At 38.2% G+C, this 14280-nt stretch overlaps 2 protein-coding genes across 2 annotated transcripts; both read left to right on the forward strand.

The window, feature by feature from the left end:
* LOC113899442 (olfactory receptor 4K5) lies at window positions 1-981 on the forward strand. The gene has a single exon (XM_027552798.1). The coding sequence runs from the start codon at window positions 10-12 to the stop codon at window positions 979-981; it is 972 nt and encodes a 323-aa protein (XP_027408599.1). The 5' UTR covers window positions 1-9.
* A 9642-nt stretch (window positions 982-10623) lies between these two features.
* LOC113899443 (olfactory receptor 4K1) lies at window positions 10624-11559 on the forward strand. Its single transcript, XM_027552799.1, has one exon. The coding sequence runs from the start codon at window positions 10624-10626 to the stop codon at window positions 11557-11559; it is 936 nt and encodes a 311-aa protein (XP_027408600.1).
* The last annotated feature ends 2721 nt before the right edge of the window (window positions 11560-14280 follow it).

Genomic DNA, 14280 nt, shown 5'->3' on the forward strand with positions numbered 1-14280 from the left:
CCTGGATCCATGGATAAGGTCAATTCATCAGTGGTGTCTGAGTTTGTATTACTGGGACTCTCTAGTTCTCAGGAGCTCCAGCTCTTCTTTTTCGTGTTCTTCTCTGTGTTGTATATGGTCATTGTGCTGGGAAATCTTCTCATTATCCTCACAGTGACTTCTGACAGCAGCCTGCACTCTCCCATGTACTTTCTCTTGGGAAACCTTTCCTTTGTGGACATCTGTCAGGCTTCCTTTGCTACTCCTAAGATGATTGCTGATTTTCTGAGTGAACACAAGACCATCTCCTTCAGTGGCTGCATAGCTCAGATTTTCTTCATTCACCTTTTCACTGGAGGGGAGATGATGCTACTTGTCTCCATGGCCTATGACAGATACGTAGCCATATGCAAACCCCTGCACTATGTCATCATCATGAGACGAAGGACGTGCACTGTTCTGGTAATGATCTCCTGGGCTGTGGGCTTGGTGCACACACTAAGCCAGTTGTCATTTACTGTGAATCTGCCTTTTTGTGGGCCCAATGTAGTAGACAGCTTTTTCTGTGACCTCCCTCGAGTGACCAAACTTGCCTGCCTGGACTCTTACATCACTGAAATACTAATTGTAGTCAATAGCGGAATCCTTTCCTTAAGCACTTTCTCACTCTTGGTCAGCTCTTATATCATTATTCTCATCACTGTCTGGTTTAAGTCTTCTGCTGCAATGGCCAAAGCATTTTCTACTCTGGCTGCCCATATTACTGTAGTAATATTATTCTTTGGACCTTGCATATTCATCTACGTGTGGCCCTTTACCAGCTACCCTGTGGATAAAGTTCTTGCCATATTTTATACCATTTTCACTCCCATTCTAAACCCCATTATTTATACATTAAGGAACAGAGATATGAAGATTGCCTTCAGGAAAATTATGATCCATTATTCAAGGGCCAAGAAAATTTCTGAAAGGCCAGTAATAGTGAGGAATTCCCTTTATTAAGACTGCTGCTGCTGCTAAGTCGCTTCAGTCGTGTACGACTCTGTGCGATCCCAAAGACGGCAACCCACCAGGCTCCCCTGTCCCTGGAACTCTCCAGGCAAGAAAACTGGAGTGGGCTGTTATTTCCTTCTCCATTATTAAGACTAAATTCATTCAAATTCCACAAATCAATAGTCTGTTTATAAATATTTTCAACATGCTGCGTGGTACATCTTAACTCTGGTGAAAGTAATGAAGAAGATGATTTAGAGAATATTTAGTGGATATTAAGTTTTTCCCCAGATATCATCTAGCAAAAGTTACATATCCAAGAATGTGAAAAAAAATATCATGACTACTGGTTCTGGAGATAAGTTACGGGATGGCTGTGTATAGATAGCATAGATGCTTTGCTGCTGCTGCTGCTAAGTCGCTTCAGTCGTGTCTGACTCTGTGCGACCCCATAGACGGCAGAGCACCAGGCTCCCCTGTCCCTGGGATTCTCCAGGCAAGAACACTGGAGTGGGTTGCCATTTCCTTCTCCAATATAGATGTTTTAGTTATAGGTAAATATAAGTAGGATGGGAAAAAAGAATGAGTAGCAGATTCTTTGGCGGGGATAACTTTAGACACTTAAAAAAATCTTATGTTTCCTAATTTACATGCCTAAGAATCAATATAGGCAAATAGTATTCAAGAATTTGAAACTGAATTTTCCCATAATAGCAGGGTATACTATTTTCCCAGTATCCCAGGATAGCAGCTTCACTGATTTAAGATAAGTGCATAAAATTAAGTGAAGATTCTTCAGTTATGAAATTTCTCCTCCAATATCAATTATGCCTATCCCATATTATTTTCCAGTAATTAACAGTGCTTTAAAATATGGAAATAAATATAATTGGAAGTTTACTTTTCAAATATATAGTGGGCTTTCTCTGATCAGTTAAGGAAATGCCAGTTTCCTCTGAAATTACGAGTTGTAGAGGAGAATCTTTAAAGCTGACCAATTCAACACTGACTTTTCAGTCTGTTCTATAAAGAGCTGTGCAGCACTCTTTGTATGTGGGCCAAATACAGAGTTCTTTGTTATAATGATCAATGTTAAACATACATCCTGGTTAGCAATCAGGACCCCACAAACGGATCTCTACCCTGGACTCTGGGGACAGTTAGGGAAATTATTACTGTTGATTAGACGTTCTAAGTTTACTTTCCAAAATCTCTCAATTCATACAAGGCAAATAGATTATGTAAATATTAGTCTCTCTTTTATTCTAAGAATGCAAACTCTAATTTTGCACTTTATTGTTTGCCTTTTTTATTTATTGTTGCACTTTATTGTTCAGTTATACACTGTAATGTGAAGGCAGTTGGTTTTTAGTTTGGGTAAGTTGATTTGGTAGGTAATTTTTGACATTGAAATCTATATGCCATATATAATATTGAATTAATCTTAAATTTGTATTTTAATGGACTTCTTGAAATAAAATGCTAAATATTAAGAAACAGCCTGAATTCCCAGAGTTAATTTCACAGAAGAAGAAATGTTCGTGTCAGAGGACTCCAAATTTTGAATTTTTCCACGTGGCCTCACTTACATTGTATACAAATGAACAAAGTATCTTTACAAGGTCTCTCTCAAGGAGCTATAAAGTGCTACCTGTATCTCAACTAAGGTTTTGCGAAGAATGTCTGGAAAGCCAGCAATTTTTCTTGTAGTAGAGAAAAACACATTTTGTTCTTAATTCTTTATGTAATCTCTTTACGAGCTGCATATTCAAGGTCCTACCTTTAAATGTTGATGAAGTTGACAACTTTCTTAGCAGTAGATACAATTTCAGGTAAGTTAGAAGGATTTCCAGCCAATGTGTGCCAAGAAAAAGAGCAGTGGTCACAGTTATGTCTGGTGTTTCCTTTCATCAAAAAAGGTAATAAGAAAGGTTAGAAGAAAATTACAAGTATTCCTTTAATAAAAAGTATATTTTTCCTCCCTGAAGGAGGGCATGGAAACCCACTCCAGTATTCTTGCCTGGATAATCCCATGAACAGAGGAGCTTGGTGGGCTACAGTCCATAGAGTTGCAAAGAGTTGGACACTACTGGAATGACTTAGCACACATATTTTTTCCTTAGTGCATTTCCTTTTTTTTTTTTTTTTAAAATGTATTTTTGATGTGAACCATTTTTAAAGTTTTTAAAAATGCCAGGAAGTCCCTCCTTTGTCCATTTCTTGACAAGGAAACTATATCAGTTAACAGTTTAGCAGGAGAAAATCAAACAAAATTTAGTAACATACATACATGTGAGAGACCAGGAAAATTGGTTAACTCACCAAAATGCCTACAACCTTCACCTATATACTGCCTGCAGCTAAAGAAAAAAGAGGATGTTGGGGATAGAGGTATGGTGAGAGGAAGGCAACTTACATGGAAATACAAAAGCAAATGTTTGGTAAATGAATATTTGCGGAGCTGTGCAGAGACAATGGGACACTGAGAAGAATCTTAACAGGCTTTGCTGTGTTCCTCCCTGCTATACACCTAGTTCATATTATAGTTATTAAGGAGACACCACTTCAGTCGTGTCTGACTTTGCAACCCTATGGACTCTAGCCCACCAGGCTCCTCTGTCCATGAGATTTTCCAGGCAAGAATACTGGAGTGGGTTGCTGTGCCCTTCTCCAGGGGATCTTCCCAACCCAGGAATGGAACCCATTCTTCCCAACCCAGGGATGGAAACTTGTCTCCTGCATTGGCAGGCGGGTTATTTACCACCAGCTGGAAAGCCCATCACGGAGAAGGCAATGGCACCCCACTCCAGTACTCTTGCCTGGAAAATCCCATTGACGGAGGAGCCTGGTGGGCTGAAGTCCATGGGGTCACTAACAGTCAGACACAACTGAGCGACTTCACTTTCACTTTTCACTTTCATGCATTGGAGAAGGAAATGGAAACCCACTCCAGTGTTCATGCCTGGAGAATCCCAGGGACAGGGAAGCCTGGTGGACTGCCTTCTATGGGGTCGCACAGAGTCAGACACGACTGAGGCGACTTAGCAGCAGCAGCAGCAGCAGGGAAGCCCATCAAGGTAATACCTCCCTTCCTAAAACAGATCCTGTCTACATTCTTTAGGCAGTTAAAGGGAAAGTCAAAGTTTCTTCCTGAGTCTTTGCATCTTACTTGTCTTCATTTCAAAATAATTCTCATGCCAAAGAAATATTTTGGGGTAGCAAATTGTGCTTCCCTACAGCTATTTTAATGATAATCTCTTTTTCTTTTCCTGCAAGCAAAAGAAACTATTTCTGACCATTCAAAGCACAAAGTTACTATCATAAGAAATTAGTATAAAGGAAAAAAAATGTTGCTTTTTGTATCAGCTCTAAAAGGATCAAACCCTTAACCACTGCAGTCACCTACTGACAGTGCACCCAAGAGGAACTCAGAATGGAGAAAAACTGGTAGCACTCTATGCTTTGGATGCCTGCCTCTAGATAGTTCATATGCCCTTTGAAGGACAATTTTTCAATGACCTCAGATTCTTGTATTTTTCCATACATAGAAAAGCACTAAAAGCATTAATTTGATCAACTGTCTGTTCCTTTGGAATTAGCAGTAATCTGCTATTTTGTTTGACTACATGTTTTTCTCAGCAAAAAATTTGTATTCTGGCTCCTCCCTCACCTCTTCAAACAGTTCTTCAGAGTTCTTTTGAGAGACTGTCTCCTGGGCTGTTCTCCAGGCTTTTCTGGTGGCTCTGATGGTAAAGAATCAGCCTGCAATGCCGGAGCTTGTGGTTCGATTCCTGGGTTGGGAAGATCCCCTGGAGCAGTGCATGCAACCCACTCCAGTATTCTTCCCTGGAGAATCCCCATGGACAGAGGAGCCTGGTGGACTACAGTCCATGGAGTTGCAAAGAGCTGGACATTACTGAGCAACTAAGCAAAGCACTCCTGGGCTATAGTCTTCAGTTACGTCTCTGAATAAAATTTAACTCACAATATCTATGTTGTGCATTTTACTATTAGTCAATGTGTGGCCATATATATGTTTGGTTTGTAGAAATGTGCACATGATAATTTTACCAATCTTATATTTTCCCTGTCAGGTTTTTAATCTTATACTTATTCATCTATAAAAATAACATAATAATTTAATCATTGAATATATTCCACCACACTAAAATATTATATTTCTTTACTCTCAAATTTATGGATTTTTGGGTTGTTTCCAGTATGGATCTCTTTAAATCTATGCTGCAATACATGCCATTGTTCTTGTGTCCTTAGGTATGTGCACATTTTACTCGAGTGTGATTACACACACACACTTAGCATATACATATGCAAAGTGATAGGAGAAATCTATTTCAATCTCGTTCTTTAAAGATGGCCATTTAAAACTTACATCTACATCACAACCTTTGGAAATATGAAAGAGATGGGAATACCAGACCACCTGATCTGCCTCTTGAGAAATTTGTATGCAGGTCAGGAAGCAACAGTTAGAACTGGACATGGAACAACAGACTGGTTCCAAATAAGAAAAGGAGTATGTCAAGGCTGTATACTGTCACCCTGCTTATTTAACTTATATGCAGAGTACATCATGAGAAACGCTGGACTGGAAGAATCACAAGCTGGAATCAAAATTGCCAGGAGAAATATCAATAACCTCAGATATGCAGATGACACCACCCTTATGGCAGAAAGTGAAGAGGAACTCAAAAGCCTCTTGGTGAAAGTGAAAGTGGAGAGTGAAAAAGTTGGCTTAAACCTCAACATTAAGAAAACGAAGATCATGGCATCTGGTCCCATCACTTCATGGGAAATAGATGGGGAAACAGTGGAAACAGGGTCAGACTTTATTTTTGGGGGCTCCAAAATCACTGCAGATGGTGACTGCAGCCATGAAATTAAAAGATGCTTACTCCTTGGAAGGAAAGTTATGGCCAATCTAGATAGCATATTGAAAAGCAGAGACATTACTTTGCCAACAAAGGTTTGTCTAGTCAATGCTACAGATTTTCCCTGTGGTCATGTATGGATGTGAGAGTTGGACTGTGAAGAAGGCTGAGCGCTGAAGAATTGATGCCTTTGAACTGTGGTGTTGGAGGAGACTCTTGAGAGTCCCTTGGACTGCAAGAAGACCCAACCAGTCCATTCTGAAGGAGATCAATCCTGGGATTTCTTTGGAAGGACTGATGCTAAAGCTGAAACTCCAGTACTTTGGCCACCTCATGAGACGAGTTGACTCATTGGAAAAGACTCTGATGCTGGGAGGGATTGGGGGCAGGAGGAGAAGGGGACGACAGAGGATGAGATGGCTGGATGGCATCACTGACTCGATGGACGTGAGTCTGGGTGAACTCCGGGAGTTGGTGATGGACAGGGAGGCCTGGCATGCTGCGATTCATAGGGCGCAAAGAGTCAGACATGACTGAGCGACTGAACTGAACTGAACTGAATATGAAATATTATATGAAATATAGTTGAAAAGACTTGTCCACTAAAAAATATAGTCACAAACTGAAAGTAGAGAATTATTTTATTTGGTGGGAATGTTTAGAACGCCAAGCCTGGGAGACAGCATCTCAGTAGCTCTGAGATAACTTCTCCAAAGAGGCAGGAGAGGGAATCAGGCTATATACAAGTTTGCGACAAAGTGGGTAAGCAGTCTGAACATCAAAGACTATTGTTAAGTAGTAAGGAAAACCATCATGGGAAGATTCAAGGCTTAGGCTCACTGAATTCATTCCTTTCATATGCATCTCAGCTATCTAGGGCCAAATCCTGTTTCTAGATTGTTTACATCCTTAATTCCTTGTTCACCATATGGAGTGGCAGGTGTGGCAGATGCCTATTTCTTGCATCCCCCCAGCTCTTCAGCAATTGCCATGGGGGGTAGGCTGGTGGCATCTGCTGGATCACAGGCATTCTGCTCTGTTTTGGGGGACCTCATCCACATTTGGAGGCCAGAAATCACCGATGACTCAACATTTCTTGTTTATTGATATGGCAGGAGATATTTTCATTTCACAGACAGTTGAAATATTTTGGGGGAGAAATAGATTTTCATGTAGAAGATATGAGGGTGCCTTAAAATATTTGAAGAGACATTATGTTTAAGTGGGAGTAGGTTTTCTTTATTAAACTACAGATGGTAGAACCAGTTAAGCACTCTAACAATAGACTAAGCTGTCCTGTGAAATAGTAGGCTCCTTGTGATTGGAGGAAACTACTCAGAGGCTGGGTGATCATTTATAGGACAGTATGATTGTTTTCCTGGGCTCCAAAATCAGTGCAGATGGTGACTGCAGCCATGAAATTAAAAGACACTTGCTCCTTGGAAGAAAAGTTATGACCAACCTAGACAACATATTAAAAAGCAGAGACATTACTTTGCCGACAAAGGTCTGTATAGCCAAAGCTATGGTTTTCCCAGTAGTCATGTATAGATGTGATAGTTGCACTATAAAGAAAGCTGAGTGCCAAAGAATTGATGCTTTTGAACTGTGATGTTGGAGAAGACTCTTTAGAGTTTCTTGGACAGCAAAGAGATCAAACCAGTCAATGCTAAAGGAAATCAGTCCTGATGCTGAAGCTGAAACTCCAATACTTTGGCCACCTGATGTGAAGAACTGACTCACTGGAAAAAGATCATGATCCCTGATGCTGGGAAAGACTGAGGGCAGGAAGAGAAGGGGACAAGAGAGGATGAGATGGTTGGATGGCATCACCGACTTGATGGACCTGAGTTTGAACAGGCTCCAGGAGTTTGTGATGGACAGGGAAGCCAGGCGTGCTGCAGTCCACGGGGTCACAAAGAGTCAGACATGACTGAGTGACTGAACTGAACTGGACTGATTGTTTTACTGACAGAAAGTTAGGAATTGAAAAATTACTTTGCTGACTAGGAATCAGTGATAAATAATCTTTTGCTTTCATACCAACTAGTTGGTAATAAACTTTTTTCCTTTCTTTTCCATTCCTGGAAAAATTATTTTGTAAAACATAATTACTCCCACTGTTGGATGACATCAGATCTCTAAAGGGTGATTTCTCACTTCCCCAAAGAAATCAGTTTCCTGGATTGAGGATGGAAAGCTTTATATTGCATTACCTTAGATATTATAATTGTATAGTCCAGGACAAGAGGAGCAGAGCCTTCACTACTTCAGGACAAGAACTGAGGGGTATGCTTTTGCACAGCTTAGTTCAGGGACAAGTTTAAATGCATCAAGTCAAGAGTATATTGCAAATATTTTTAATATGATGGGCAGCCAAGTTGATAATAATAGGATTAATATTTGATAAACAAAAGGAAGTATGATATAACCATTATCTGTCCCTTATATGCCATTTTTTATGCTTTCTATTCAGAAGATAATAGGCCATTTGTTAAAACAATTATTTACTATCACAATTTGCCTAGAATGAAGAAGGGATAACTATATAATGGCCAGTAAGGGTAACCTTTACTGGTTTTGCTTTGCTGTCAACCACGCAGCTGGAAAGTGACAAAAGTTAGTTGTTCCTTTTTTACTAACGGGTTCTACCTTAAATATTAAGAAGAAAATGAGATATAACATTGACCCTAGTCTGTTCTACTTGGATTAAGAAATCATAGGAAACTAGGGTGGAGAAGATTTTGTAGTTGTTTCCTGTAGTTTGGAAAATGAAATGACAAATCTTATCATCTATTAGATACTTTGTAGAAAATTTGGATATTTTCAGAAAAACTTTTTTAAAAGATGAGACGATCTTTAAAAATTGAATAAATACCACTAACTACAGGTTATTAACCATTCTGCTTTCCCTTCCTCCTCTTCCTTCTACTTTCCTCCTTCTCCTCTTCTGCCCCCCTTTTCTCCTCTTACTCCTAATTATTTTCTTCTTATCTTCATCTCTCTCTCTCCCTTTCTCCCTCCCTCTCTCTTTAATGTTATTCCACTAAATTATCATGATATATGTCAGGTTTTATCTAGGAGACTGAAAGTTATATGAAGTCCCTCATGGCCACAAATTTTATATGTTTAAAATTAATAACTATAGCTTTGTAGGATCATTTTTAGTTTTAGAAATGGAATTTCTTTCCTTTCCCATGCATGTTTGTCTCCTTCTCTGTACTTTTCATGTAAATACGTGATCAGAAAAGCCAACACTGGCACAAATCTTCCACACGGAGATGAGAATCACATAATGGAAGTTTGTAATGAGGTCAGTTCATGCCGTTTTAATCCATTTCTATTGTTGAGTAACTTAAGTTTCTGATTCCCCTGAAAACTCGAGATTGTAACTTAAATGCACCAAGTAAAGTCCTTGAAAGGGTAGAATTTAGTGCCTCAAAAATCAGGTTATCATCACATAAATTAAAGCTTCTAACAGTTTAAGTATTTTTAATTGGTTAATTTATGGTTACTGTTCAGACTTGCTTTTAAGCTTTTAAATATCTGTTGTATTAGTTATATCTTTCACTGAAGAATACAGGGTGTAGAACTTCAATCAATATAGTGACAAATTAATACCTATTGTGTTGTGCTGGGTACACAGGGCTAAAGCCAAAAATGTCTCCTGATCCACAAGAGATTGTGCAGGGTTTTCTTCCGGCATCAAGTGGCCACATGGTGCCCAATGTATTAAAGCAAAATGTCAAAAAACAATTTAGAGGCAACTAACATATTACTTAAATTTTCTCTTTCAAAAATCTATTATGTGTTCAAAATGCACCACATATAGTCATATAAAATATTTCCAAAAGAACAGACAGATTTTGACAAATCCAGGTGTGTCAGGCATGTTTTGGAAGAGACAAAAGGCAGAGTTGGAAGAGATTGAAGACACATAGGTGACTCATTCACCTTTGGTCCTTATGTAACAGAAGGTGAACTCTGATTAACTATTGTTCAAAGGATGAAAGGAACGTTCTTGATTTTCATAGAAACTTTCAGAGTATTACCATTGCCTCTTCTTTCCACATTGTCACAAATTGTCACAAATATTAAGCTTCCTAAAGCACTGTCAAACACTTTATGATTCTCAGTTTTGAGAATATTAGTGTAATCCACTGGCATTACATCAAGGCTACTTGCATCCATGATTTGCTCCTAACCTACCATTACCAACTTCATTTTGACTGTTCCTTAGCACACCCTCCTCCAGCCAAGCCACTGAACTCATGGCTCTCTGAGTATGCCTTTCATGTTTTCACCTTTGTAGCTTTAGTCCTGCTATTCCCCATGCTTAAAATAGCCATTTCCTTCAGTTTTGGCTAGCAAATCACAAGCTTTTAAATAGTAAAATGATACATATCCCATGATATGTTACCTTACCACTTTGGCATAGTTTATTTCATTTTGCTAGTATCTATGGTATTATTTTATCAGTTATTGTTTGCTTGTTTCTGATTTTATGTTCTTATTTTTAATATGAATATCTTATCTCTCTATGATAGAATCTATATCTAATTATCTTTATTTCTCACTTCTACTTTCCACAGCAGTTATAGACGTTAAATACTAGTTCATTGACTATTTACATAGTCTCATTAAATTAACTTTTAATTAAAAACTTATCATATTTCTTTTGTATATATACTAGATACAGTGTCAATCATTGTGACATTTTCCTGATTTTCTTTTACTTAGGTAACAGTGGATTGGATACATGGCTCACACAAATGAATCAATGGTATCTGAGTTTGTGCTTCTGGGACTCTCTAATTCTTGGGAACTTCAGCTTTTCTTTTTTGCCATCTTCTCGATAGTGTATATGACATCAGTTCTGGGCAACATCATGATTATTGTTATTGTTTCCTCTGACTCCCATTTGAACTCTCCTATGTACTTCTTGCTCAGTAACCTTTCTTTCATTGATATCTGCCAATCTAACTTTGCCACCCCCAAGATGCTTGTGGACTTCTTTGTGGAACACAAAACTATCTCCTTTGAGGGTTGCATGGCCCAAATATTCCTTCTTCACAGTTTCGTTGGGAGTGAGATGATGTTGCTTGTAGCTATGGCATACGACAGATTTATAGCCATTTGTAAGCCTCTACACTATAGCACAATTATGAATCGAAGACTATGCATAATTTTTGTGTTTATTTCCTGGGCTGTGGGTATTCTTCATTCTGTGAGCCACTTGGCTTTTACTGTGGATCTGCCGTTCTGTGGCTCCAATGAGGTAGACAGCTTTTTTTGTGACCTTCCCCTGGTGATAGAGTTGGCTTGCATAGATACTTACGAGATGGAAATTATGACCCTAACTAACAGTGGCCTGATATCACTGAGCTGTTTTCTGGCTTTAATCATTTCCTACACTGTCATTCTGATCACTGTCCATCACCGTTCCTCCAGTGGATCATCCAAGGCACTTTCTACATTAACTGCCCATATCACCGTGGTGATTCTTTTCTTCGGGCCTTGCATTTATTTTTATATATGGCCTTTTAGCAGACTTTCTCTGGATAAGTTCCTTTCTGTGTTCTACACTGTTTGTACACCCCTGTTGAATCCCATCATCTACTCTCTGAGAAATGAAGATGTTAAATCAGCCATGAGAAAATTGAGAAACCGTCATGTGAGCTTCTGGAAAAACTAGGGAACACCATGAAGGAACATAAATATGCAATGGAAATGAAGAGCCCCTACTGGATCACAGCATCAAGCCAATTATTTTTGCTAATGACAGGGGTTATTGAATTACAGAATTAGATTTTTTTCCCAACTGCAAACGAATTACATAAAACCAGTTCCTGGTTTGCTATTTAATTTTAACCAGTTTTTCATAGTTTGTAATTCTAAAATACTAATTCTCTTGAAAATATTTAGTAACCTTTCAAAATATTTTATAAATAATTTAGAGATTCTAATCTACAAAAACAGCTATTCATGTTACCAAATTTGTGATTCTCTTCAATTGAACTTGTGTCATTTTTATGCCTTGCAATCAAAACATACAAGTAAATTATGTTTCTGTTAGGCTCTATCAACTTATTCATAATATTTTTTTCTATAAATTGACATGGTGGAAAAATATTGTTTTAAAACTTAGATTTCACCTCACTTGTATACATTTGTTTCATGTTTTTTAGCTTATCTTTTCCTCATGTATTGAAAATTTTTGGTTATTTATAGTTTTTCCTATCTGCTACTGCTGCTAAGTTGCTTCAGTCGTGTCTGACTCTGTGTGACCCCAGAGACAGCAGCCCAACAGGCTCCTCCATCCCTGGGATTCTCCAGGCAAGAACACTGGAGTGGGTTGCCATTTCCTCCTCCAATGCATGAAAGTGAAAAGTGAAAGTGAAGTCGATCAGTCGTGTCCGACTCCTAGTGACCCCATGGACTGCAGCCTACCAGGCTCCTCCTGCTATGTCCCAATAAATTCTTTCTGTTTTTTCTAGATTATTGATATACATTTCTATTCATTACAAAACTTTTTCTAAATATTTGGTGCTATCAGCAGCATACATATCTATTTCCCTAGCTTATTTATTTTTAAGTAGTTATAATGAGTTCTACATTAGTCATAAAAAATTGCAAATATCTTTGAAATTGTCTGCAAATACATCAGATATAGAATATTTAAATCCACAGAAAAAGCTAATTCCATATGTACCTAAAACATACAAATGCACAAAAATGACAAAATTTTTTTGAAATTGAGGATCAAGTCTGAGATCTCTTCTTTCATATTTCTTGGAAAACAGAAGAGAGAAAGTAAAATTCTTGTACTTGTAATAATGTTTCGCATGCATCCTAAGTCGCTTCAGTCATGTCCGACTTTTTATGACACTCTGGACTGTGGCTTGCCAGGCTCCTCTGTCCATGGGATTCTCCAGACAAGAATATTGGAGTGGGCTGCCATGCCCTTCTCCAGGGAAGCTTTCTGACCCAGCGATTGAACCCAGATCTCTTATTATCTCCTGCACTGGCAATTAGGTTCTTTACCACTAGCACCACTTGGTAATAATGGTTTTAAAATCTGTGCTGGAGAAGACTCTTGAGAGTCCTTGGACAGCAAGGAGATCAAACCAGTCAATCCTAAAGGAAATCAGTCCTGAATATTCATTGGAAGGACTGATGCTGAAGCTGAAGCTCCAATACTTTGGCCACCTGATGTGAAGCACCACCTCATTTGAAAAAGACCCTACTGCTGGGCAAGATTGAGGGCAAGAGAAGAGGACAACAGAGGATGAGATGATTGGATGGCATCACCGACTCAATGGACACGAGTTTGAGCTAACTCTGGGAGATAGTGAAGGACAGGGGAGCTTGGCATGCTGTAGTCTATGTGGTCCCAAGTAGTCAGATGCGACTTAGCAACTGAACAACAAATTATTGTTTCATTCTCTGGCCAAAGATTTCTTATGTACTTCTCCCTTTGCCTTATGAAAAAGGCCTTATAACAAAAAGACTAAATGTATTCTACAAAGAAAAAAGAGTCACTTAACAGAAAATAGAAAGCCTGCAATTGTCATCACATTGGGTTCAGTATTTTAATTAAATTTTAAGACATAACTTAGTGACTATGTATTTAGATATTAACTCTGCATGATAAATCAGAGCCAGCTGAGTCTTAGATATAGTCTTTTAGAACCATGATACTTATTATTAGCTAAGGATTCTTGGAACTTTAGACTTCAGGTCAAATTCATTTGTACAACATCAAACATGGTAATATTCCTTTAACATGACTTTTTTAAAAACAAATTTTATATAGTGCCAAAACATTTAAAATATGTAATAAACATTAATGCATTCATGATATTGTTGGTAGTATTTTTTTGCTTTTTAACTCTGACTTGCAAGTGAAAATGGAGAGTTGCCAATAGTACCCTTGAAAACCTGTCAGTTAGCTGCTCTGATCCTCAGTAATCAAATATTGAGGTAGAGGAGGGGTAGGTGACACAAGGGAAAATGGAGGCGAGGGAGAACAGTAGGAGAAAGAGGGAAATTAGAATTTGTGAGTGGCCATTTAATTTGGCCAGTTCCTTGTACTACCAGAGACACATTCTTCCATTTTCTAATCATTGTAGGGTCTACTTGGGACTTTAGTGATTGGGCACAACCTATCACATTGAGTTTGATAAAAAAAACTCAAAAGTCAAAAAGTTAAAAAAAAACAAGTTGGCAAATATGACTACATTAATTTCCACAAAAGTTTTAGTTTCTTTTTTTTTCTTTTTTAAAAATTCTATCACAAATAAAGTCAAAAGAAAAATTAGGTGACAAGCAGTATTATCCACAGGGGTAATATCTTTAATTTGTAAAGAGGTTTTATAAGTCAGTAAGCAAGTACCCATGGCATCCAGTCCCATCA

The sequence above is a fragment of the Bos indicus x Bos taurus genome, chromosome 10 (genome assembly GCF_003369695.1).
Source record: "Bos indicus x Bos taurus breed Angus x Brahman F1 hybrid chromosome 10, Bos_hybrid_MaternalHap_v2.0, whole genome shotgun sequence".
NCBI lineage: Eukaryota > Metazoa > Chordata > Mammalia > Artiodactyla > Bovidae > Bos > Bos indicus x Bos taurus.